Genomic DNA, 27,505 nt, shown 5'->3' on the forward strand with positions numbered 1-27,505 from the left:
TTAAAAAGCTTAACATTAGCGTTTATTGTTATTGTATAGAGCCATGTTACACATGCTTGGTGCTTCAAACTGAGTTATGTTTTCCTGGATGCGAAGCCATCTGATGCTTGATGCGGATGCTTTAAATACTATAATATTTCTGTGTCTATGATCTATGAGCTAAGGAAAAACCAAGGACAATTTCAGAACAGTAAAGAACACTTAAAAAGATGTACATGACACACAATGCAAAGTCCTTGAGCCAGGGCCTACACAAGTTCCCAGAAAATGAAAACTCAACTTTTCCTGTCATTTGTAGGCATCAGGGTCTAACAGCTGCTGGCATTATAAGAGGCGAATCTGGTACCGATGCCCTTTCCCTCCATTATGCTATATATGTAGACACCATGTGGCCCCAGGCAGGAAGACAGACAACCTGGCACAGCCGCCCATTTCCAAAGTCATTTCTTAGGGTGTCTGAGTGGCCTTAAGTAGTATCATCAAACCTGCCACTCTATGGAATGCCAAGGAATGTGCTGCCAATTAATACACCCTTCTCCTCAATGAACTCCAGAATGCCGGCTGGGCGCACCTTGTACCAGTTTTGGAAGATGTACCCTGCCTGTAACCTGCTGCCAACATTCAGCTCCAATGCTCCATTACTGTTGTCATAAGAGAAAGACATTTGCTCACAGCTGCCACCACCTTTCCTATAAAGTCTAAACAATGTCCCAGCTGAAGGATCATTTTCCTGGCACCATACTGACCCATTAGGCAAAAATAAGATGCCAGGAAGCCTCTTAGCCACACACCTATCCTCTCCCGCCTGGTGCCACTCATCCGAAGGACTAGTACTTAAGCAATCTGAGGCAAGCAAGGCACCTGAGCACACCCTGAGAACAGCAACAAGTGGTGGGAAAAGGTCAGTACTTTGGAGACCTAACCAGTCTGGTCAATGCTGCTGGGAAGTGAGTGATTTGAAGCATGAAGTACCTTTTGTTCTGATCAGTCAAAGAGCAGGATATGAGGTGTTCGCCCAGAGTTGCAAGCAAGCACACATGCCTCAAAGTTCTGACTTAATAGCCTGAGCTGAAAACTTAGGTGGAGTGCATCTGCCAGGACCTGCTAGGCCTGGACTCTGGAAGAGGTGCTGAAGTCACACTAACACCAAGGGGTTGCAAAGCCAGATTAGGAGCCTCTTAAGCCAGAGCCAAACAACCTGGACTAGAGAAGGAGCTGGCTTCAGCGGTTAGTAGGACTGCTAGGACAAAGACTTTTAGTAGTCATGGCATCAACTGGCAACGGTGTGCTCAGCTCTGGTTCTGACTCCCAAAGTTCCCGCTCTTGCTGTAGGCTAGATGTTGAGAGAATAAAACATGAACACTGCAGACTGACAAAATCATGCCAATTCTGGAGCACAGAGGGAAGGTAGAAGCAGTCAGGTCTCTCTGCCTGTGGTGGAGAGTGGGTAATATTAGGGACAAGACTTCCTGGGTCATAGACATACACTCCAGTGTGAGTGATCTGAGGTTATACCACAGGTTGAGTCCTGCACAGTGGGAAGGTGGGTGGTGCAAAGTCAGGCCAGCACCATTATCACCCCTGGAGCACCACACACCTCACTAACAGTAGGTTCTCATTTGTGAAGACACAGCTACAGGTCTACCTAGAAACATGGGCAAGCATTGCACACACCATCCCCTCAAAGGGTCTTATATCCCCAAACTTAGCAAAAACAAGTGGCATTCAGAAGAACCTGTGCATGGAAACCAAATAGGGGGAAAAAGCCTTGGGTTTTCCTCAGCTCCTCCGGCCTGGAGTCTGGGCAAAGCACACACATCGCATAGGACCACCACGGCGTGAGCTCAGCATCTCTGTGGGAGATAAATGTCACCCTAGAGTGACAACTCTGTATACAGATATGCCCCCAACCCCACTACCAAAGAGGGGCAAATAACAAATTCAAAAATAGAAAACAACATCTTATTAGGTGTAAACTTATCCTCTGGAGTTTTTACATTACATTTGCTAAAAACATGCATTTATTTCTGCTCAGATGTAAGAAAATATGTCTATCAGTATTACTTACAAATCAGATTAATTCTCTAGACAATGGACTCACTGTTAGAACACCATTTCAAATTTTAGTAAATTACATCTATAACAAAATAATAAATTCTAACAAGCAAAATGGGTTTAAGCCAAAGCCAATGAGAAGCAGCTTTCCTCTGGCCACCGCCACTCATATTAGTTCCCTATGCTGTTGTCCTAAACCCAAACTGTAGTCAGCAAGGACCTGCATACCAAGCTGTCTTTGAACCCCCAAATGAACTCCTACTGCACACTGAGAAGACAACGCTAACAGGAAGGGTGAAGACGATGACTGTTCCACTCAGACAAAAAGGACAGAAGAGATGGACGTGGGCATCTCCCAAGGAATCAAGGCACAGAAGATGAGGCCTCACTCCATACAAAGGCCTGACTTTCAGGGTGGCTGGAAGGCCTTGTCACAGCACAGGTCTGCTCTGCTGTGTAGCCTTGGGCAAGGGTCTTAAGGAAGTGCCAGGGTCAGGCTCAAGGGTGGCACAACATTGGGTAAGGGAGGGCAATGTGGCTCTGGACTCCTACTGCAGGGCAATTGGGAAAGCTCAACCTGATGGAAGGGAGCGAAACCTGGGTGCACAGGCCTGGCAGAGGATCACATGGGGCACTTGGCTTGGAAGGGGCCCCTCCTTAGGCTTACCTCTCTCCTGACTGCCAGGCACAGCAAAGCCTGTCATCCAAGCACAGCTGGGTCTGCTGATGAGCTCAGTCCCGTCAACTACTCATTGGATAACAGATTCTGGACGAATAAAAACAAGTGTCCCAAGTTACGATTTTCATTTATAGTTCAGAAGGCACTTCAAAATTCCACAGAGCCACAGGGTCACTGTTTCTAGGTCACCAATCCTCCTGGTGAGGCCATAAGAAATCGAGCTAAGTGTTCGACCGGTTGGTCTCCCGGCCTCTTTGTGACTAAATCTGGTATTGGTTTTTGTTATTTACCTTATAGTTAAGCATTCAGCACAGAAAGACAGACAGTTAGGTTTGCATTTTGAATAAATGAGATTTTGATGTATCACGGCAGTTTATAAAATATTTAACAAGTCTGGTATTTGACTCTAAGTAAAATTCAAAAATTATATTCATACATTGAAGAGGTCACAACATGACAAGTCAAGTACTCACTGAGTACAACTTTCTAATAATCTAATCGCCTTGCCGCTCTGTCCTTAGTGTGTTTACAAGCATCAAACTGCTACTGGCACTCAATTGCTACATCTGCTAGCATCTAATAAGGACTGCACTGGATTTCCTATTGGACAAGCCAAGGAGCCACTGCCCTTGAAGGCAGTCTGAGTGATGAGAAGGAGGCCCATGCTCCCTGGTGCAATCATTGCCAGTTGGTGCCTCCCATTCCGAAAGCATCAGGCCCCATGCAAATATATCACTCCCACACGCACCAGGATATCAAGGGCAATCCTGTCGGACATGGGCCATCTGGTGTACTCTGAGGTAGTTCCTTAGCTTGGGGTGCCTACAGCCTATTCTTCCGGAATTCAGGGCATGTAGGAAATATTGTCTATGTACGGATCTCATCACAGTCACTGTCACTGAGTGCAAAATAAAGGAAACTCGAGTTGCTTTATTTAGCTTCCAATTTCTGGGAGGCTCAAGAATTATAAGTATTCTGGACAACAGAAGAAAATAAGGCTGTGCTTACAGATCTCTTTCTGCCATAATCTTTCTTTAGGATCGCTATTTTATTGTTGCCCTTTCTGTTACACGGGATGTACACATCAGGTGTTAAAAGGTACAATACATTCTACAACTGAGCACCACTTTCTGTAACTGAACAGGCAAAGAAATTACACTGAACATCAGCATCTGGCAGTATTTTTTGGAAAAAAAAAGTGACTAAAATGGGTTTAAATTGATTAACACTATTAAATCACATCTAATATTTGATACTACATGATTCAATACAGCTATACGATACAATTATACAAAATGTGTTAACATCAAAGAATACAACCAAAATTAAGATAGCAAACAAAACCTATATAACTTTTTTTGTACAGGAAAATACTTTTGAAGTATGCATGTAACTGCCCATTCTTTTAAAGAAAATCTACCGCAAGCAAAGTTATCAACCTCCAGAAAAATCACACAGCATTACTAAGCATATCCCCAAAAAGTGTACAATATGCACACTTGGAAAATACAAAATTAAAAAAATTGTAAGCAACAGGTGAGCTTCATATTTATAAGAATGTGAAAAGAAGTCCCATTTTTAGCACTGTTGTATAAAGAATTGTCTTTTGATGCGAAGTTCATGAACTGTCCTCCTGTTGGGACCACACTTTACAAAAACACCTTGTTTTTGAAACGAGATTACAGAGCAAGATAGAGCATCTTAGCAATGTCATCTTATTAAAGTATTTTTTTAAATTTTACTACTTTATCAAAACATGTCCCTTAGGTGTGTAGGATTCATTTTTAAAATTCTTCCTAGAAATAATATACAAAGGAGAGGCATATTTATTCCCAATCACACTCCTGAAGATGCTTCCCGTGGTAGAGAAGGTCTTCTCTCTTCTTTTCACTGGTTGTTTTTGGCTTTAGCGTGTGTTAAGATGTGAGATTTCAGGTTAGTTGACTGAGCAAACTTCTTATTACAACCGTCGAAGGGGCACACATAGGGCCTGTCTCCGGTATGGATTCGCACGTGCGTGCGCAAATTGAAGTCCAGTGAAAAGCGCTTCCCACAGCCTTCGAATGTGCACTGTCAAGAAAAAACCAGACATCAACACACTTGGCAACTGGGATCAGACCCTAGGGGTCAATGGCACATTGCTTGGATGGAGGAACCACTATTATTTAACTAAGCTGGTCTCCTTCCTCCCACGGAAAACCTCTGGGAATATTCTAGAACTGACAGACAGGAAGGGATCTCTGACACTACAAGCCCATGGCTAGCTCTTGTTGTGCTAAGTGCCAGTTTAAAGTTCTAGTATGTCCAAAGACATCACAGAAAGTAGAATACAATGATTAGGACACTTAATGACGCCAACTGTCACAAATCGTGTCACAGACTCATTCACTTCTATAAGCAGCACTGAGTGTCACCTGAGGCACACGTAGGCACAGCACCTCATAAGCACTCCATCAGTAATTCAACATACTATTCCCTTCCAAAACATGGGACCTTTGAATCTCTGAACACACTAGAAATTTAGTATGGGCTTACTCTCTCATAATCCCGTTTCTCTCAACAGACACCACCACCCAGTATCCAACACTCGCAGTCACACACAGTCACCAGGAACTCAGGCAGACCTTCAAGTGGCCATACCAGGAATGGAATAAGAGTCCACCAACCCCCACCTGCATAACATCACCACCCTGCCCAGCACCCTAACCTGCAGTTTGGGGAACAGGAACTGGCTCTACCTGAAAGGGCTTCTCTCCAGTATGAACCAGCTGGTGTCGTTTTAGCTTTGAGCTCTCAACGAACGCTTTGCCACATTCTGCACAGACGTGGACTCTGGGACCGTGGGTGTGCAGATGCTTTCTCATAGCAGAGTTATCCCTGAACATCTTTGTGCAGCCCTTAAAACAGAGAAAGAAGCTTAGTGGTTCACACTGCAAACTGTGAGAAAGGACTCAACCACTCAACAGCTTTTACTGATGTTTTTACAGCAAACAACCTCCCCAACCCCCCTTTAACTTTACTTAGCATTACAGAACATTAAGCTATTCGAGGCTATTTAAGACAAAAATAAATAAATAAAAAGTAAAAGAAATAAATCAGACAGCTGAGAAAAAAGCCTTATTATTTATGGCAAACCCGTGCTTTACAGATGAGGAAACTGAGGCTTAGAGATGTATCGAAGTAGACTTGCCCAAGGTCACACTATTAGCAGAAGCCAGCCAAGCTGGGAGTAGAACCCAGCACCCTGGCTTCCAGCTATACCACAGCCGCCTCACCCAACTACAGTCCCCAGATGAAGTAACAGAAGCACTGAGAAATAAACGGAGTTAAAATGACGGTAGTCCACCACTACCTTTGGTGGGCCCCGTATTCTGTGCTGCAACAATGGGCTGTCATTCTCCATCGCCTACTGTTCCCTCTTCTCTCTTTGCCTCTTTCCCCTTCTTGACAGAGAAAGAAGCAAGAGGGTCTCCAAGGAATGGCAACTACAGAAGAAATTTATTTGGTGAGACACTGGGAAAAGGAAGAGGCAGGCAAAGCGATACCAGTGCGGGGGAGGCAGATGGATGTGTGGTGCCCGAGAGCAGCATGTCCTCAACAATTTCTTCTGCAGTTGTTGCCCATGATGGAGTGAGTGGGGAAATGGTGAGACAGCATGACAGAAGGACAGCACAGGTCACCACTAGACAGCTTCACAGGCAAAAGGGAGGGGAAAGCCAGTTTTCCACCTTGACCTCTAGCTTCAGTTCCCATTTATACAGAGAAGCAAAGAGATCCCGGCACTTATGGCATAACAGTTTTCAAATGCGTCTTAATTTTGACTCCGATAAAAGCCACCATGCACCCTAAACCTCCATACTACAAGCATTTACAAGGAGTACAGAGACTTTTATGTACATGGTCTTCAGTAGTCATCTATCAAAACATACTTATTGTTCTTCAACTGCTGTTTTGGCAAATTCTTTATTCCACTAATGGTTTCTTCCCCTTAGTTTCTAAGCATTTATATCTTTTTCCCCTGTTTAAGCCCAATCAAATTTGAAAACTGACCACCACCCCCAAACACCCCAAACTGCTTTTCAGTCACTCCCTCCCCCCTTTACTTAAGACCAGAGCTGCGTTTGAAAACGGTTATGCACCTTCCTAGTAGCACAATTAACAGAGTAAAAAGAAAACTGAAAGAAATTACCAAGTTTTTATTTGGTCTATTCTAGCAATATTCAACATAATCTTCAAATTTCAGTCATGAGCATAGAGTCTCGTAAAGATTTATGGGTGAGAACAACCCACTGTCTTAAGACAGACTTGTTAACGATCCAAAACAAACAGACCTAACACATTACAGTCAATATACAGAATAAGAACACTGGCCCCTACAGCAGCCCCACTTAACATATTTAAGTGTCCTTTACTAAACAAAACAAAATTAAGTGTCTCGTGTTAATAAACCAACAATTCTAATTCCTCACTCTGTTTTAGTTACAAAAGTGAAAAATCAAAGTACATATATATTCCTTACAAACTGTCTGAAGCCTAAGCAGCAACTAACCAACACTCCCCTCGCATTACTTACTTTATGAGGGCAAGCTATTGTTCTTGGAGCATCATCTTCTTTAATTTTCCTTGGCTTCATTCTTATTGGAAAAAAAAAAGAGAAAGAGAAAGAGAGAGAGAGAGAGAGAGACAGATTTGTAGGAGTGGGTCACACTAGACAAGCATAAATCAAATAGTCCCGAGACTGCTCCTTGTGGCACCAACACTAAGCTCATGGTGCTCCCCTTCCACAAAGGGAAAGGACCAAACTGCCCAATCTGCTGAGCCAGAAGAGCAAGAGGTGCTCTTCCGACATCCTAGGTAAGTGCTGGTATTCCAAAAGGCTGCATCGCTGTCTCTTGAGAAGCTGGTGCGGCTTAGAATGGCACCATCAGCACCATTATCGTGTGACTCCAACATCTGCTCTTCCCACCTAACCCCGTTAGCAAAAAAATAAAAAAATAAAAAATAAATAAAAACTCCACACAGATCAACAACCCTGACAACTTCAGACTTATCACTTAGTCAGGGTGGGGTCATGGCAAGTTACCCTAAAACATCAGCTGCTTTTTTTGGGGGGGAGGGGTGGCGTTTCAAGACGGGGTTTTTCTTTGTAATAGCCCTGGCTGTCCTGGACCTCACTCTAGACCAGGCTGGCCTTGAATTTACCAAGATCCACCTGCCTCTGCCTCTGCCTCCTGGATGCTGGGATTAAAGGTGTGTGCACCACCAGTGCCCGGTGAGGAACTGCCCCTTACACTGTTTGTAAAGTATTCATTTTGATAGTAATAAGAGATGACAGTTTCTACAGAATTCTTAATTTTACTTTGTTTTTGAGACGGGGTTTTGACACCACAGCTATATTTTTAAATTGCTGGTTGTGGCTTGGGAGCTCTCCGTGAGAAAAGAACTTTGGTAGTAAGACAGCTGGGAGAACCCCAGGTGAGGCCACTATCTACACAGCTTGCCAACAAAGAACCTACCCATCTGCTACTTCCTCAAGCAGCCTTGGTTTTCATGAAAACTTTCTCTCCAAACATTCCCTACAAACCTACGTATGATCAAGGGACAAAAAATGAATTCATAGAAAACTAAAAAAAGATTTAAAATTTAAAAACAGAGCTTTTTATCCCTAGCTCTGCCATGTTGTACTCTTCCATGAAAGTTGACATCTAAATAATAACTAAGCCAATGGTCTCTTAACACTAACAACAGTGTACCAAAGTGACTTGTAAGGTAACAGAGGCTCAGATTACTCTTTCTACTCAAACCCGGGGAGAGGGTAACTGGCCCTCCCTATACTGTCAAGCCCTGCAACCTGGTCAAACCTTCCATGCCTAGAAAAAGAGGAAGCTTCTACAGTGCCTGATGATCAATCTCAGAATATTCTTTCCAATTCCAACCCTGCAGACAAACTTTAAGTAGATTACCAGTATGCCGGTTAACAAGCCATTACTTAAGTGCCTGTTCTTAACTAGTCTTTGCTGGTCTCAAATGCTTGTCTTCACTTAAGTGCTAGGATTACATGTGTAATCTTCACCAGTCTCTGTTGCTTTAAATGCCAGTAAACCTTCAAGTTTGGGGTTCAGTTCAGAGTAGGGCAGCCTGGTGCTACTGCGCCACCTAGAGGTTAGATCAGCATGGAAGAGCAGTAACTCATGAAGATGGATCTATCTATCTATCTATCCATCCATCCATCTATCTAGTTTGAGGCAGGATTTCTTTGTGTAGCCCTGGTCACCCTGAATTTCACTCTATGGTACAGGCTGGCCTCAAACTCAGTAATTCGTCTGCCTCTGCCTCCTGACTTTCTTTCCATTCTTAATGGGGTGTTTAGAAACAGGCTCTTGGATACATCCTAGACTGGTCTTGAACCTGCTGTGTAACACAGGACTGGCCTTGACTTGTGATCTTCCTATTTTCACATGCTAAGTGCTGGTCACAGATATGTCACTATTCCCAGTGGTGTTATTTTTTCCCTTCTAAAATATCATTTTCAAAAATGCGCGCTAACATTCAGTATTAATTTTAGTATGAGAATTTACAATGCATTAGGCCAAACCCAAGACTCAGAATCAATGAAGGACTTAACCATCCATAGCAACAGAGAGGGTCTTCCCTCAGAGAAGTTCTGCTGTGCAAGTGAAGAATGAAGGCCACTCCCATCCCATCCCAGCACCTCGATGTGTTTTCTATCACTGACTGGGATACTTTACAGACCCAGACACGATGAGGACGACGACAGAATGGATGTGACTTGGAGTTGACTTCTACTAGCTTCATGACCTTGAACAAATCACTCAACTTCTCGGTCTCAATTTCTTAATCTGTAAAGCAGGCACAAGGCTCCCTACATCAGAGCTGCAAGGCATCAAAGACAACACACACTAGACCCATGGGTAGTGACAGTCACTACTATCACTGGTCATGTGGCTAGAAATAAGTTCACTCTTTTGTTCCTTTGGCTTTGGAGACAGGGTCCCAATCATATAGTCCAGATTGGTCTTAAGTCAGTCAACCTTTCGCCTCAGCCTCCTGCATGGTAGAACTATAAACACCCGCTACCGCACCCAGCAAAATGAATTCACTCTTTAAAATTATCATGTCAGTTTTGCTAAACAATCCATAATGTTCTGATATTCTGAACTATCTTTCAACCAAAAGACCAAGAGACTGAAATAAAACAGCACAAAAAGAAAGGCACCATTAATAATTTTCTACTCTAATAAAACTAGAGGGCAGCATGGCTGGTGGACTGGAGAGTGCACCATCCTGTCACACATGGAAGGAGCACCACCATGAACTCCACAGCTCACCCCTACCGCAATTTCCCAGACACAATTTTAACAGAGCACTATTTAAACCAGAGTCCCAACTAAGTTGACACACAACAAACTAGCCCCAAAGCCAGCAGGCGGGACTTAAGCTGCTAAGACAGCCTCTGCTGCCATGCAGCTATACTCTGCAAGCACCAGAATCTCATTATGAAGCACAGCGTGGCCTTGAATTTGCAATCCTCCTGCCTCCACTTTTAAAGTGCTAGAATTAAAGGAGTGCACACACCACACCTACCTTAGACTACAGGATTTCAGTGTCAGCACCTTTAAGGAAATATACAAAAAGAACTGCCTACTTAATTAGGAAACAGAACTTTCTTCACCAGGCCCTAGCTTAAATAGGCAACTCAGTGAAATATAAAGAACCCCCCCAACATGGTACCACCTCAAAATCAAGACTAAACCTTTTTTTGGCGGGGGGGGGGGGGGCGCATCAGGGATTCACTATGTGCAGCCAGCCCTAGGCTCTCATGAAATCACTTTGTAGACCAGGTTGGCTTTGAAATCAGAGAGATCCACCCGCCTCTGCCCCCACGTGCTGGGATTAAAGGTGTATTCCACCACCGCCCAGCACCACCCCCCCCTTGAAAAGAGAGCATTTCATGTTGTATCCCAGGACTAGCTTCAAATTCACTATGCAGTTTCTTAGCCCTGGATAACAGATACACAACAGTCAACTTACAAACTTACATGGTAAATCTAGTGTTTCCGTCATGCAAGGCAAGCATTTCTTGAAAAAAAAAAAAACAAAAACACAAGCGATCCCACCCCTCAGCTTTAAAGACAGGACTCAAATAAATTCACTGTAAATTTTTTAACTTCCATCTGTCTGTCTACTTGTCTAGGTGGAGTGTAGCAGGTCTGAGACATTCTTTGATCAGCTCCATGTCCAGGACAGCATACCCACTCTGCCACAGAATGGAAAAGAAACAGGAACTCGCAGCCGTAACCTAAGGGCAATGTAACTCCCCCATCATAGCACAGAGGGCCAGAGGAAGGCCAGAAGAACAAGTTTCATCATAACTGGCAGAGATCATATGATGTGGCCATCCATCAACAGTGAAGCTTGGTATTCTATTGTCAGAGTCCCAGCTAAAGGCCTCCAGAAGACCCCATTCCATGACGACAATACAGTCTCCCAATGTGGAGACCTGAAAATAATACGGCATGCAGGTTCAGATATTTCTACCACCACTGCTGAATAAGTCCATGTAGGTAACATGATTTTTAAGGGATGTAATCTAAAATGGGACTGAGTATAATCCTTAGTCCACCTTGGTGCCAAACTTTTATAAATTTTTTTCATACTAGCAAAGTGAGCAAGGTAACACCCAATTCTAATACAGAACCAAAGTCCTAAGAGTTGACTGTAAAAGAAAGACTGCTGAGGGTTCGGCCGCAGTTCAGCAGCACTGCCAAGCACGGACAAGGCCCTGGGCTAAATAAAGACTTTTAACAGGGAGTGTTCCTCTTAAAACACTAAGTACTATCTTCTCATTACCTACCGCGGCCATGGCATTCATGACATTATTCTCTGTAAGTGGTCTTCTCCCTGGGCTTTAGGTCCTTTATCTTTGGTGCTTTGAGATATTGTGGGGGGAAGGGATCAAAGCAATGCCAAGAGTCACCTGTGCCTAAGCTGTACTGCTCATAACCTATAGCTTCTCTCTCTTCAAATTCTTTCCTCAGCCCTCTTTCCTGATGCTGAAGCAGTGCTGCAATGTGCAGGAGATGGATTCCTCCCTCCCCTGGTCTTCTAGGCTATTCATTGGCAGTCACGCTGCTGCACATATACATTTCAAGTGATTCTCTTCTACTCTCACTGTTTCCTTTTACTCTCCAAACATAAGGATTTCCTCAAACTTCCCTTTTTAAAACTTCCATAATGTCTCTAACCCCACTCCATTTTTGTGTCCTCACTCAATTCTAAGCATCAAGAAAGAGCTGGTTAACTTTAGGAGCACAATATTAAACTCAGGCATAGTATTTGGTTCAGTATGCCCCCAAACTATACTTCATTGCCAACTCTGAACATTATAAATTCAATCTTGATTTGTAGCTTTTAGGGGGAAGGATGCTTAATATTTGATCCCAGTAACTGTACCAGAATTACAAATGGTAACAAAATCTGGAAAGCAGTGGGCTCTGCTCCACCCTGGGCAACAGAAGATGCTGGACTATTAGCAATTCCATTTTACTTAAGATGTTACATATTTGTGGTCCCCTACCCCCACACCACCATGTCCTCATAAAAACTGCCTACAACACTAAAAACTAACTAATACAAATACCAGAGACTTCTGCAGGAACACATCCTATTTCAGGCAAACAAACAAGTATCAGTGAGTACAGATCTTGACTGCTCAGCCTGGGCAGCCATAAGTTCCAACTTAAGATAACACCAGGAGTTACACTTATTATATCTATGAACTGGTGAAATCCCTGCTGTGATCAAAGCATCCAGGATAAACCTGGACACACTGTAACACGCCTGGACCAATAGAAACATAGAGGTGATGTGCACACCCATATCAAAACAAATCATGCCAACTTCCTTAACTTCACAGCAACACCAGTTGTGGAACCAAAGAGTATGTGCCTCATCTCATATTCTGCAAAGATCTAGAATGCTGTCCTTCACACATTAACAGCATCAGTTATTATCAAAACCAAGAGTGGCTGTTTTGTTTTCAGAAGTGTCCCTCCAGAAAGAATATAAACCATCACTGTCACTTGGAAACAAAGAATACAGCTGGCAAGATTCACACTTCCTATAACAGAAAAAAAAGTAAAGTTCTTGTAACTTACCTAGCAAATTCTGCCAGTTGCTTAGGGTCTGAGAGGTCAATGCCAGGTATCCCTCCAGGAGGGAGTTTCTTGCCTGTCATATATTCAGAATAATCAGGAGGTGAGTTCTCGCCAATGATCTGCTCTTCAACCACCGTTTCATGGTCAATATCTTTTTTTTCATCTGAAACACATGAGATTGATCATCTTAACTAGAAAAATACACTGAATATAAAAATAGCTTTCAGTGGAATCTTAAAATTTAACTATAGCTACTGCCTCAATTTCTCAACCACTCATTCTGTGTTCTCCAACTTTTGAACTCCTGATTCTTCTCCTGGGTCACCCAAACCTTCAATGTCAAGCCCCACAGACCTTCTTCACATTGGAGCTCTGACTTGGCCTACCAGGAATAGCTAGCTCTCCATTAGTGTACTGTCACACACTCTCTAGGTCTACCTTTCTTGTCTAACTGGCTTCTCCCATGTCTCAGTTTTGCCTTTTTACCTATTTCACAAACTAGTACAGGAAAGAAAAAAAGAAGACTCTTAGAGTCCAGTAATCATTACAAGTTCAATCACTCCCAGCAAGGAAAAACAAAGGAGACACAAAAATCAATCACCTCTCTAACCTTCCACAATTGTTTTTTATAAAAAATGTGTTTTATTTTGTTTAAAGAACATCCTTTTTGCTAGGCGGTGGTGGTACGCGCCTTTAATCCCAACACTAGGGAGACAAGAGGCAGGTGGATCTCTAAGTTCAAGTCTACAGAGTGATTTCTAGGACAGAAACCCTGTCTTGAAAAAAATAAAACAAGCCGGATGGGCAGTGGTGGTGTACGCCTTTAATCTCAGCACTCAGGAGGCAGAGGCAGGTGGATCTCTGTGAGTTTGAGGTCAGCCTGGTCTACAAGATATGGTTCAAGGACAGCTAGGGAAAAACCTTTCGGGAAAAACTAAAAACAAAACAAAACAACAAAAACCAGGTCAACCTTTAGGGGTAGGTTCTTTCCTTTCACACTCAATAGGGATCATCATTCCAGCTTTCTCAGCAAGCAGTTTCAGCTGCTGAGCCTCATCCCTACCCACCTATTTAAACTAGCCTGAACCTCCTGCCTCCATTTCCCAAGTACTCCATTTCCCAATACAGGTGTGAGCCACCACCTCACACAGTTTACTCCCCCCATTCTTCAGTTGAGAAAGCATTATAAATCAACACCAGAAATCTGATATAATAGCAGTGACATTTTACTCAATGTTTATGTATTGCACTACCTTCATCATTACACATATTCCCTACGAAGTGGGCAAACTACTATCCTCATTGATTTTGCAGAGAAGAAACCGAGTCACAATAAAATTAAGCAATTTACCTGGGGGTGTTCTTTCTTTCTTTTTTTTTTTAAAAAAAAGGTTCTGTGCATACAAAACATAGGTACACACGGCACACACGGGGAGATGTGTGTGGAAGTCAGAAGACCCCCCTCCTCCTGTTCTGTTGACCTGAGAACTGAACTCAGGTCATCAGGCTTTGTGCAGTTCACCCAGTAGATCAACAGGTCTCACTGCCCCTCCTTTTCCTTTTCTTGTTTTTTTTTTTTTTTAAAGAAAAGGACAAAACATAAATGAAACATTTTTATTTGTCGGGTATAAACTTAAGCCTAACCCTGAGACCTGTGTGCTGAACTGTTTAGCCCAAGTGTCTTCTTAAGAACTAGAATTAACCCACTAATAATCTATGTACTGATAAAGATAAACATTTGGGCTGAAGAGATGGTTAATGCTCAGTGGTTAAGAGCATTGCCTGCTCTTCTAAAGGTCCTGAGTTCAATTCCCAGCAACCACATGGTGGCTTACAACCATGTGTAATGAGGTCTGGTGCCCTCTTCTGGCCTTCAGGCAAACACACAGACAGAACATTGTATACCTAATAAATAAATATTTTTTAAAAAAGATAAACATCTACGAATGGATGAAGGGTCAATTAAAACAGGCTAGGCTGTGTGACTGATTAGCAGTTATAGAACTGACATTCCAGTCAGGTATTTTCACTTCATTTCTAGTTTTCTGTCCTTAGCAAGGTCAGTCTCTCACCGAGATCCATTACCATACCAAACCTAACTGTAGAGAAACATGATGGCAGGCAGGGAAGCTAATGTTCTTTCTATTTTCCCCAGCTCCCAGTCTTACTACTAGCCATCCCAAGCTGGCCTTGAAGTTGTAGTGACCATCCTCCTGCTGGGTCAGTTTATACATATTTCTGATACAAAGATTAAAACAAAGGGTTCTATGGATGTAGATCAGTTGGTAAAGTGCTCGCCTAGCATGAAGCCCTAAGCAATCTATCTCCAGGACCACATTTGTGCCTAAGGGCACAGGCTTACAAACCAGAATTAGGGGGTTCAAGGTCATCCTCCAACTTCAAAGAGAGTTTTAGGCCAGCCTGGGAATATATGCTGAGTGTCAAATCCACAGCACAGAGAACTCCCAACTTAGACCAATCCTTGTATTAGTTCCACATGTATGAGCCAGGGCCTTGTCACTGGCAAAGTTGCCAGAGACAATAGTCTCTACCTCAGGGAATACACAGGGAAGTTAAATGATGAAACACTCTTACGGAGCCACATTTTCAACCCAGAGAAAACACTTTTTTTGAGGCTCAGTTCTTATTACACTCAAAAGTACAAAAACCCAAGAGGGGTTGAGGACACAGTCAAGTGTTCCACAAGCCTGAGTTCATTCTCCAGCACTCATGTTAAAAAAACAAAACAAAACAAAACAAAAAAACAGGCAAAGTAGCATGTAGAAACTGAGCTCTGGGGAGGCAGAAAACATGTAGATCCTGACATGCTTACCAGACGCCAATCTAGCCTACCACTCTGAGGATCCAAGCCCCAGTCCAAGGCTATCAAAATCAAGGTAGGAGCAGGTGGGAAGATACACGCCTTTAATCCTAGCATGGAAAAGGCAGAGGAAGAGGTAAACTAAATGAGGTCAGTCTAATCTACATAGTGAGACTCTGTCTCAAAATGAAAACATGTTTGAGGGGCTGGAGAGACCCAGTGGGGTTAAGAATGTGTACTGCTCTTGCAGAGGGCCTTGACTTGAGTTCCCATTCCCAATAGCTCACAATTACCTGGTAACTCCAGCTCCTGGAGATCAAATGCCCTCTTCCTGACTCAGTTGACATACGCACACACCTACACATAAATCAAAAAGTACTCCTACTTTATAAACAAAGTTGTTTGTTTATACAATCCTTTCCACTTCTTTACGGGCCATCGATGGCTGCTTTCCTGATGCAAAAACATGGGGATCTGATTGGCTTCAATAAATAAAGAACACAAACCCACAAAACCCAGTGTGTTACTACCTGGCCCTTCATAAATTTGACCCACAGATGACATTTTACTTAGAGAAAAGGGGATTAAGATATTTCTTTTCTGAGTAGGAAAATTACTAATTCTTGAGAAATGTGATTTGGTACAAAATGAATACATTTCCAGAAGGTCCTTAAAACATGGTAAAGGTTTCTTTTGAAAGACTAAACCATAGCTTGGTAACAAACCAGATGCACTTCTTGGAAGATGGTGGTGTCACTTGCTCAGATAGCCAAGTGTGGAAGAGATGATGAATAACAACAAAATCTAGCTTCTCTTTGCTTTGCCATGCCTATGCAGGCTATCAGAAAGCAAGTACAGGAAATGAAAAGGAATCTAGTTGAAGAATGGTGCCATTTATTGGCATACAGACTTCTTATAGTCATACACACATTGAACACACCCACTGAAAATAGAAGGGTCCCAGAACCACCCCCTAATTTTCCTTGCAAAGGATATCAAACACTTGAAAAGGGGTGAGACACAACAAGTGGAAGTGTATGGCAGGGCTGCACCATCAATTTAGTCATCACCATATGCCCTCACTTCTGCAGTGTCAGCAAACTTGGGCCCTCTGCAAGAGCAGTAAGTACTCTAAGCCACAGAACTACCAGCTCTCCAGCCCCATTTTGGTTTTGATGTTAGTTAGCATCTTATGTAGTTCAGGCTGGCCTGTTCTCATGCTCCTCCAGCCCCATCTCCTTACAGTGAGTGTTAGTGTTGGTTACGGGTATGCACACTGCACAAACAACCTTTTGCACTGGCTATTATTACTTTCTTTTAATCTTATAATACTGAAAATTATTCTGTACAGGAGAATGTGAGCTGATCCACTTTGAATGTTAAATACACTTGATTTCTCTGAACTACAACAGGTGATACTGTACACAAGTCAAGGCAAACTATGTTCAGGAAGCAAATGATCTAATGCTAGTCTAAAATTACTAATGCACCAGACCCAGAGGACATGTCCAATCTTTGGTCACTGTCATGAACAAATGTGTTAGGTCATGTTCATAGATATACTATATGGTCCATGGACTTCACCTGTAAGAGATTCATTCAATTCAAAAGAGTTGCGTTTGAAGGCAAGGTTAGCATGGAACCTGATTTGACAAGGTAAACCAAGGCCTATTTGGAAAAGGCTGAGAACATAAGAAAGTGACTGAAAGGAGTGCAGTGACAAGAATGCCCTGTTGAAAACCAAGCTAAAACTGTCCTGTATTTCCACCAAAACATGGCCAAATGCAGATGACCCAGAACTATCAGAGCAGAGCTAAGCAGTTCAGGATGCAGTCTTGAAGATACGAAGTCTAGCCAGCAATGTCTGTTAAGTGAGGAGAGGCTGAGCTACTCATCTACATTCAACGTTCTCTTTCTGCACATAGGATGATGACCTGAAAGTCAGGAAGGTACACAGACTAGTCAGTCCGTCCTGGTACATTTCCTGGTAGTTCAGTTCCCTTAGCAACGATCACTTCCAGTTTGATGATAAGTAAACTAAGGAGACTAAAAACAACCTCTAGCCACTACGATCTAATCAAGAAAGTTACAAGAAAGAGCTGGGAACACTCCAGGTCTAGCACTCAAAAGATGTCTCCTCTACCCAATGTGTATAAACCAAAGAGGTTTTCTCACAGCTTGCTTTTGGTGCCTGATAAAAGGCATTTAATAAGCACACCTTTCATTGCCTGCCTTCTCTCATGGTTGTTCTCCTCCAACACCTAGAATGAAACCTCTTTCCTCCAAGGCTTTTGGTTCTGACATCTCCAGCCACCACTCGTAGCTTTGTTTTTGTTTCCTCACTCACTAACAAGAATACAACCTACTTTATACGATTGGTGGCATGTTAAAATGACAACTTTTTATCTGAAATGTAATGGAGTTGACTATACAAACAATTTTTTATTTTGTTTTTAGACAGGGTCTGTCTTTGAACAACATGGAACCAAGATTTGATAAGATAAACAAGGGCCTATTAGAAAAAGTCTGAGAATATAAAACACCGACAAAAAAGGAATGCACTGGCAAGAGTGCCCTGTTGCAAAGGCCAACCAAGGCTGACCTTGAACTCACTAAGATCCACCTGCCTCTACTTTCCAAGCACTGGGATTAAAGGCGTATGCTACTATGCCCAGCACAAATTTTTCTCCTCCTTGCCTCCTCTGAGTAGGCCTCAGGTCATTAGGGATGACCACACTTTGCACTATATTAAGAGATTTGCCAGATACCTACATGCATATACAGAACCTGTTCCCCTCTAATGGTGGCTTATAATTAGACAATAAGGAGTCAGAACCAGTAGGAGGTCATGGTCACTATAAGGATCTCAACCCTTGGGGTTGGGGAGTAAGGGTGGGGTTGGTGTTTGCCACAGTCCTTGGCTCATGACCCCTGCACAATCACAATTCACAACTTCTTGCCCTAATCACCCCTTCCTTGGTTGTTGCACCTGCTTCCTGACTCATTCAGGTGATTACAAGGACACTGGTGTGATTATATTTAGGGCCCACCTAGATAATCTAAAAATCTCTCTCTACCCCAAGAACCTTAGTTTAATTGGAAGTATAAATAAAGCAACACGACTCAAATTTCAGGAGTTAAGGGGTATACTCACATAAAGACTTTAAGATGAAGATGTAACATACGGAACCCTCAGTTCCATCCCAACACACACACACACACCCTCTTCAAGTATGGTTTCAAAGATAAACTCAGTTATATGCAACCTCACACTTCAAATTATTGTATTTCACTACATCAAAATCTTTCCTTCATTTCATACCTCTGAAGCCAGAACTTGAACAACCTGATTAAGTGAGGCATTCTCTACCAGGCTTAATGGTAATGGTTCTAAAGAACACTAAGCTCAACAACCATAGGAAGTATATCCACAAAATGGAAGAGCAGCACACACCTTTATTCCCAGCACTTGGGAAGCAGAGGCAGGTGGATCTCTGCGTGTAACCTGGTCTACAAAGCGAGTTCAGAATAGCCAGGACTGTTACACAGAGAAACCCTGTCTCGGAAAACATCAACAACAAAAATGGAAGAACAGGGCATGGTTGCTCACACCTTTGTTCCCAGTGCTCTGGAGGCCGAGACAGGAGGATCTCTGCATTTGAGACAACCAGGTCTGCAAAGTGAGTTCCAGAACAGCTAGGGCCATATGGAGAAACCCTATCTTGAAAAATCAAAAGTAGAAAACAGGAAATTCCAACTAAGTAATATTTCAAGTTTTATACATTTTAAATACCTCTGGCAGATACAAAAATCAATGTGAAACATGACACCAGGTTGATGGAAAAGATACTTTTTTTTATCATTTTGTGTACCATCTTCTCTAGTCATATTTTCTTTTTCTTTTTTGAAACAAAATTGGGCTTTAAGTTTACCATAGATTTAAATATGAAATTTGAGGAGAAAAGCAAGAAAAGGATAACACGAAAGCACATGAGTGTGGGTTTCTCAAAAGAGCCAATTTTTCTTCCTTCTTAAAAACACAGGTTATTTTGGGGGAGGGGGCAGGAAGATGACTCAGTGTTACAGGCCCAAGTCCGGTGATCTGAGTTGTATCCTTGTAACCCAAATGACAGAAAGAGAACCAACTTCTGAACATTGTCTTCTGAACTCCATATGCACTGTGGCATACAATCCTCCTCTTGCCTTGAGCCTATAAGTGCTCTAGTTACACCCAAAGGCCTGCCTTTTTAATTTTTTTCCCCATCTTGGTATCAAGTAAGGAGAGTGTGAATTTCCTTTTTCATCTTGATTGTCAGAAAAGAAGCTTGTTAAAGAGCTGACCCCAATGATTCTGCTTCTATTTTCCTAGTTTACACATTTACCTACTCATGTACTTTTTGTCTGGATTGAGCCCCATGCCTCCCATCTCTGGCCATTCTGGTTTCACTTTCATAAAGGAGCCATCTTCTCAGCATTGACACCATCCAAACCCACACAGTCATGTTCACTATTCAGGAACTATTAGCACAAGAATTACCTTTAATCACTTTAGAAACCACTGTGCAATGCCAGGCAGTGGTGCTTAATCCTAGCACGAGGGAAGCAGAGGCAGGTGGATCTCTGAGTATGAGACCAGATGATCTACAGAGTGAGCTCCAGGACAGTAGAGGCTACAGAGAAACCCTGTCTCAAAACAAAAACAGAAAGTTGAAGTAACAGGATATGCATCTTACTTTTGAGGGCAGGGGTGTGGCTCAGTAGAGAGAACTCTTACCTACTGTGTGGGTCTTGGGTTCTTCCCCAGCACTGAAACAGAAGACACTAAGTATATATGGCTTCCTATTAAACACTTGGTCATTTGTAAAGAAGTACAACTTCTTTGCATTAAAGATTGAAAAAATGGAGACCAGGTAGGGTGTGACTAAGTGGTTAACTGTGTACATTTAACACGCACAAAACCTTGCATTTAATCCTTGGTAAAGGAACAAAATAATCTTAAAAAATCAAGCTGTGTATGTTAGTGTACATCTATAATTCCAGCACTCAGGAGACTGAATCAGAAAAATTGTCATGAACTTTAAGGCAGGTTGGGCTACACTGAAGGATCCTGTTTCAAAACAAGGAAAAAAAAAGACAAGGTCAAAAGTCTTGATCAGTGCTTCCTAGAGGGCAAGTATGATGTGGTTACTAGTAAGGTTCCCTGAAACCACTGGGCTGTTACTGAAAATTAATCATGGGACTGAGCTATAGCTCAGTGGGAAAGTGCTTATCTAGTGTGTGCGAGGCTCTGCCTAGAGCCGTACACCACAAAAAGTCACAATGGCCCTCACTAACAAGTTACTTCAAATGAGGAAATGGCCCACCTCATGTTCAGAGACCACACATAAATACACACCAATACACCAGTCAAGTGGCACCTAGGATCTCCCTACCATTTCTTACAAAGTCCAACTAATAAAATTAATGCTTTCAATAGCCAAATGTTTCAGATATTCAATCAGCAAACCCATGGTTCTTAACAGATGTGTATAGAGAACAAGCAAGCACAGCACCAGGAAGTTGAGACAGGAGGACTGCCTTGGGCATGAGGCCAGTCTGAGCTACCTCACAAGTACTGCTCACAAAAAGATGATCCAGTAAGACTGATGGACCTAAGTTCAGAATTCAGCACTCATGTTAGACTCAAAGCTGTGGGAAGAGTGGAGTAGTGGAAAGAGAAGGCAAGTAGGCCCAGCCTAGCTCCAGGTTGAGTGTGAGACCCATCTCAAGGACATATGATGGACTACATTGAGCAGACGCCTAACATCCTACTCTGGTTTCTGGAAGGCCTCCTACACAGCACAACACACACATACACAGAAAAAAGTTGTGCAACTTTTCTGATAAAACTATGTAATATGAATTCGAAGTAAATACTCTGAGTTTTAAACCTATAAAAAGTTTCCATTTTGTTTATTCTTCCTATTTGATTATTCCTACGCTATATCAAAGTAGAAGCAAGAACACCAGAGTCTGAGGATGAGTTAAAAGATTACAGATCTTAGGAAATTCATTCTTGTAATAACTGTTCTGCTAATAATTCATTATGAGTCCCAAGTTTCTCAGTTTTCAGAGACTGAACTGTCTCAACATGCTTCAAAACAAGCAGAAATGCCTAGGGTGCAACCACCCTTAGGTCCAATGTAGGTCTGTGTACTCTTTTTAAAACGTGTATGGATGTTTTACATGCATGTATGTTATGAGCACCAAAATGGAGCTACAGAGAGTTGTGAGTCAACATGTGGTGCTGGTAATCAAACCTGGTCCTTCTGAAAAGTGACCAGGGCTCTTAACCACTGACCATCTACAACCCTAGCCTGTTTTTAGTATTTATTCTTTCAAAAGCTTAAAACGCTCTGGCACTAGATAGGACAGGAGCTGGGACTGTTTCTAAAAGGGACTTTTCTGCTCCTGTTGGCAGAAGAGAGAACAGTTATCAGGGGCAGCTAAAGGAAAGGTTAATAACCTGCAGTCAAGAGTCAAAGGTCACAGGCTTTTTTTTTTTAAGCAGGCTGGGACTCCCCCAGTCACCAGATCAGAACTGAGTCTTAGACTGAGATTGACGCATGCAGGGCATGTAGTTGACAGGATTGCTCTGGAGAGTTTTGGGGACTTTGCTCTGTGGAAATTCATGATTATGGTTTCTTTATAACATTAGGTAACATTACCACAGAGGAATGGCAAATGGCCATTACTGAGAAGCCCTGAGTTTTTCTGAATGTATAGAACAACAAAAAAGTGTAACACACATCTGGTTTTATTTCAACTTGTTTTCTAGGGTCACATACTTTCACTCAATTGAGCACAAAGCCTTTCATAGTTGGTTTAACAGAAGACAGTTAAAGTCATGTAGATTTCTCTCGAAGTTGGATGCTTTTGCTAAGTGATTTCCTTTATTATTAGTTACATAAAAATAAGTCACTCCTGTATGAATCTGACGACTATTTCCAAAAACAACAAAACCAGTTGTCAATAATAAAGGAAAAAAAAACAACTAAATACCAATCTGAAAACTACAAATATTTCAAAACAGACAAACTAAGTATTGAAAATGTTTAGGAAGCTTTAATTTTAAGCACAAAATCATCTATATTATGGGATATCATCCTGCCACTAGAAATGGACAAATACATGCCAATCCAGAGGGCAAATATTGTCTGATTCTATCAGTATAAAGTATCTGGGATAGGCAAACTCAAAGACAGAAAGACAAGTTGGAAAAGGGCAAGAGGGGAGTGACTGCTCACAGGTCTGTGATGAAGTCACTGTGGTGATTTATAATTATCACCCCAATTTTGGCCACAATGTTAGACCCTTGCCTCAAAACAAAACAAGTGGCAGATTGTGGTGGCACATATCTTTAATACCAGCACTGGGGAGGCAGGGGCTGGTGGATCTGTGTGAGGCTGAGGCTAGCCTGGTCTACATATTGAGTTCCAGAACAACCAGGGCTATATCAAGTCTCAAAAAAACCAAACAATAACAATAAAAAGCATCAAAAAACGACAATCATTTGTTGTGTAACAATTTAAGAGACTGAAACATTCCATCCTTCAAAAAGCTCCTTAAAACAGGATGGCAAACTCAAAAAAGATTCAGGAAGTCCCTGAAACTAAGCAGAATCCCTAGGCCCCTCCTGGCCAGAGCAAACAATAAAAGCTGAGCTGCTAAAAAGACTCTCACATCAGATCATCTGCTTGCAAGGAGTTTGGACCAACCAAGGCACTTGGAAAGGACACTACCTAAGCTGTTGAGCTACCTGCAGGCTATGCAGTGTGGTTCAGGTACCCAGTCTGTGAACTGTCATCCATGCTGGGGTGGGCTTTAGTGATACAGCTTATCTTTTGAGTCATTTCTGCTCCTATAAATACTTCAGTAACACTCACCGGTTCTCCAAGTTGGACTTGCATACTGATCTGTGTGGGTTCCCTATCTAGGGTGAGCAGCATTGTGTGTTGCATCTTCCCAGGAAAAGTTTTGTCACTCAACATCACCAAAGTACACTGAGAGATAGACAAAGTACTAAACTGTGAGAGGTGAAGGAAAGGGGGAGCCCTCTAAGCCTCTACAAGTAATAGTTACAGTGCTTTGCTACTGTTTCATTCAAAACATGACCTCCACAAACAATGCTGTCACTCTCAAGTTCAAAGAGGTAACAACCCCACAAAAACGGAGACCTACAAAATCCAAATATCTGGCTTCCACAAATTCCTACTAACACGTATTTAAACCAAAACCCCCAAGAGGTACAAAAAAATTTCTAGTGTATTAAGACTATCCCTATTCTTGCTCGGGGTGGTGGATTCCACCTTCAATCTCAGCACTTGAGTGGCAGAGGCAGGCGGTTCTCTGAGTTCAAGGCCAGCCTTGTCTACAGAGCTAGTTCCAGGACAGTCAGGGGGAAAACACAGAGAAAGCTTGTCTCAAAAAATAATAAGACTAACCACATGTACAACTATTTTTACAAAGGCTACAGGTAACTAAGCTTGGTGCTTATGTAAATCTGTGGCTTCCTAGTTTAGCTCATCTAATGCATTAATTCAATAAACTATACAATGTGGAGTAACACACATTGTAACAACTCATGCCTAGAATCAAATGAGATCCATTCCTACTACAGCAGCATCACATACATGACAGATTTAATTTAGCTAATCTCCTTCCACTCCTTCGCTTATTGTGTGGCCTTAATTCAGTTCTGAAGATTAAATTATTTTCAGAATCTCAACTTGGGACATGCATAGTTGATCACACCACCACTTAGCTCCTTTTTGGTAATAATTACAAGCCACAAAGGTAAGGAAGAAGGACCATTTACCACCAAGACATTCTGAGGAAATAGGCCATCCCTTGCTATTGTCATCAAATATTTATAACCACTGTTTTTGCAGACTACTCAGTAACATACCAGACAACTAAGGTTTTAAAGAAATAGACATTAAAATACCTCCAAGCTGTTCTATGTGCTCTTGTACAGCCAGTTACACAAGGGAAGCAATGACTAAATGCTGACTTTAATTGTAATTCAACCTACATTAGCCAGGTCCCTCACTTTCTCCCCAAACTGGCTGTCTCAATACACACTACTTCATCAATCAATATCGCACACACTATCAAGTTTTTCCCCTCTATCTGGAAGAGCAAGGTAACACTTTGGCAAGACAAACAGGTAAAAGTTATTTTATAACTTAAGTCTTGTATGGTTAATGTACTTGGTAGCCCCAATTTGGAAAATTCATCTAAAGCCCTAAACCTGCTTTTTTTGTGTTATTCCATTTCTACTAAAAGGGGAAAAAAGTTTCTAAAGTTTAAACACATCAGTATACAAACTATTTGTTACCCACCAAAACGCGTGGTAGGCAGCGTTTGATTAACTATTAGGTAGCGGCTAATTTCGTTTTATGTAAACACACAGCTCCTGATAAAAACTCAAACTGCTCAGCAGATTCTACCCAGAGATTCATTTAGTGCAGAACAGCGTCCTGAACACTTCCTACTAGATTTCCGTAGAGCTCTCTCTCCCTCCTCCTCTCTGAACCACAGACCCATCAAACTTCCTGTCATCTTGACACTAGACCAGCTTTTCCGTTAGGAACCTTCATTTATTTCACTAATTCCTCTGAATTTTAACAGTTGAATAAATAAATCACATAATATTGAGACTCTGCCCAAATATGAAAACTTAGTAAAACGTAAAGGGCTCTCAAACTCAAATTTTATCATCACAAGGGCTACGTAAACTAGTTACGGTGTGATTATTCTAGGTAGTACCCCAACAATGAAGCTGGCTAGCATGTTGACGTTGTATCGGATAAAACGAACAGTCAACAGCTCTTCCGGAGCCCTAAACTGAAAGGATTTTACTCTTTCAATATAGGCTATTTGGGGCCCTACACGGTCTTCCTGACTTTCGCTAAAAGCCGTTTAACATAGAACAAATTAACCACTTTTTATAATTCTTTTCATGAGGAAAACAAAGACCGCTGTTTATAAAGTGAAAAGGCTACAGATGTGAGAAACTGCGACTTTTATTAGTTTGGTGGCAAACATCCACAGCTGTGCAAAACCAGCCCAGCCTATCCGCATAGGGCCCAACACTTAAAAAAACAAAATCCACAACGCATCAAAGACCAGTGAGTGCTCGACCCTTCCCAACTCCCGTTCCGGGTCGAGTAGGCGAGGGAGCGCGCTGGCAGCGCGGGTGACAGGCTCCAACCGCCGCCGAACCCGCACACGCGAGCCCTACGTGCCACCCAAGTCCCGCCCCGCAGCGGCGACGGCCCCGGCCAGCGTGACCGCGGGGCAGCAGCGGCGGGCTCCGCGCAGCCCGCTCGGCTAAGGGATTCGGGGAGACGCTACGCGTCCGAGGGAGCGGGGCGGGGCCGCGCCACCCCCAAGGGGACGGCTGGGGAACGGCGCGCGTCCGGCCCGCGCTGCGGCCCTGTCAACGCCCGGCGGGTGGCCCGGCGCGGGGCGGCGCCCTCAACCGGCCCGCCGCACGTCCGTTGGCACGGGCGTGGAGGAGCGCCGGCCCCTCCCTCTGCGCCCGCCGCCACAGCCCGCTTCCGCTCGCTCAAACTACGCCATTGCGGCCTAGCCGGGCGCCGCCCCTCCCCCGCGCCGCCATCTTCGCGGCCCGCCGCCCCCGCCATCTTTTGGGGCCGCCATACTTGCCCGGGCGGAGAAGATGGCGGCGCCCATCACACACATAAAACATGGCTTCCCTTCAAAACAAAAACATCCCGAGCAGCGGCCCGCCGCTGGCACTCACCTGAGGACCACATGGTGACGGAAAACTCGCCCTCCAGGGTTTTGATCTGCACCTGCTTCTGCTCCCACTTCTTATTGCCCGGGTCGGCGCCGCCGCCGCCCGCCGCGCCGGCCCCGCTGCCCAGGTAACTCTTCTTGCCACTCTTCTTGCCGCCGCCCTTCTTGACGCGGCCGCCGCCCGACGAGGACCCGCCGCCGCTCTTGCCGGCCGCCGCCACAGTGACCAGCGTCTGCTCAATGTAGTCGTCGTCGCCGCCGGCCGGCGCGGGCACCGGGATGAGGATCTGGTCCTCGAAGCCGTCCTCGGCGCGCAGCCCGTCCGAGTCGTCGCCACCCACCACCTCCTCGCGCGTCTGCACCAGGATCACCTCCTGGTGGTGGTGCACCTGGCTCGGGTCGTCGGTGACCAGCGGCTGCAGCGCGATCATCGGTGGGTGGTGGTGGTGGTGGTGGTGGTGGTGGCCGGCGTGCCCGTGGCCGCCCCCGCCGCCGTGGTCGCCGCCGCCGCCGTCCTCGTCGTCTTCGTCGTCCTCCTCCTCCTCGCCCACCACCGTGGTCTCGATGGTCTCCACCGGGATGGTCTCCACCTCGATCTCGTGCAGTTCCACGATCTCGGCCGGCATCTCCGAGCCGTCCGTGGCAATGTAGAGGGTGTCGCCCGAGGCCATGGCTGAGGGCTCCGCCGCCACGGCCGCGGCGGCCTCGGCTCCTGGGCTGCGGGAGGGCGGGCGAGGAGGCGGCCGGCCGTGGGGAAGGAAGGCAGAGGGAGGAAGGCGGCGAGCGGGCGGGGGGGGGGGGGGAAGAAGGGGCGGGCGGCGGGGGAAGGGGCGGGCGCGGCGGCCGCGGGGCTTCCCCGCCTCCCTAGCTCGGTGCGCCCCGCGCTCGCTCGGCCGCTGCTGGTCCTGCTCCCCGCCTGGCTTGCCTCGCCTCAGCTGCCCGCCCTGGCCGCGCCTCCTCCCGCCC

The 27,505-nt window shown here is 44.0% G+C and overlaps 1 protein-coding gene across 1 annotated transcript; it reads right to left on the bottom strand.

Moving 5' to 3' along the window:
- Nucleotides 1-27,321, bottom strand: Yy1 (YY1 transcription factor). Its single transcript, XM_085697923.2, has 5 exons — nt 26,544-27,321; nt 12,913-13,075; nt 7,308-7,368; nt 5,473-5,631; nt 1-4,804 (listed from the first exon to the last, which is right to left on the bottom strand). The coding sequence occupies exons 1-5, from the start codon at nt 27,208-27,210 to the stop codon at nt 4,622-4,624; spliced, it is 1,233 nt and encodes a 410-aa protein (XP_085554049.1). The 5' UTR covers nt 27,211-27,321; the 3' UTR covers nt 1-4,621.
- Nucleotides 27,322-27,505: the final 184 nt, after the last annotated feature.

Source organism: Myodes glareolus, chromosome 11 (assembly GCF_982192425.1).
Source record: "Myodes glareolus chromosome 11, mMyoGla1.1, whole genome shotgun sequence".
NCBI lineage: Eukaryota > Metazoa > Chordata > Mammalia > Rodentia > Cricetidae > Myodes > Myodes glareolus.

Coding starts and splice junctions, on each gene's coding strand:
- Yy1 (XM_085697923.2), bottom strand. CDS start 27,210: ATGGCCTCGGGCGACACCCTCTACATTGCCACGGACGGCTCGGAGATG. Junction 13,076..26,543: donor CGTCACCATGTGGTCCTCAG/GTGAGTGCCAGC, acceptor CATGTGTTTCAG/ATGAAAAAAAAGATATTGAC. Junction 7,369..12,912: donor CAACTGGCAGAATTTGCTAG/GTAAGTTACAAG, acceptor TTTTCCAATAAG/AATGAAGCCAAGGAAAATTA.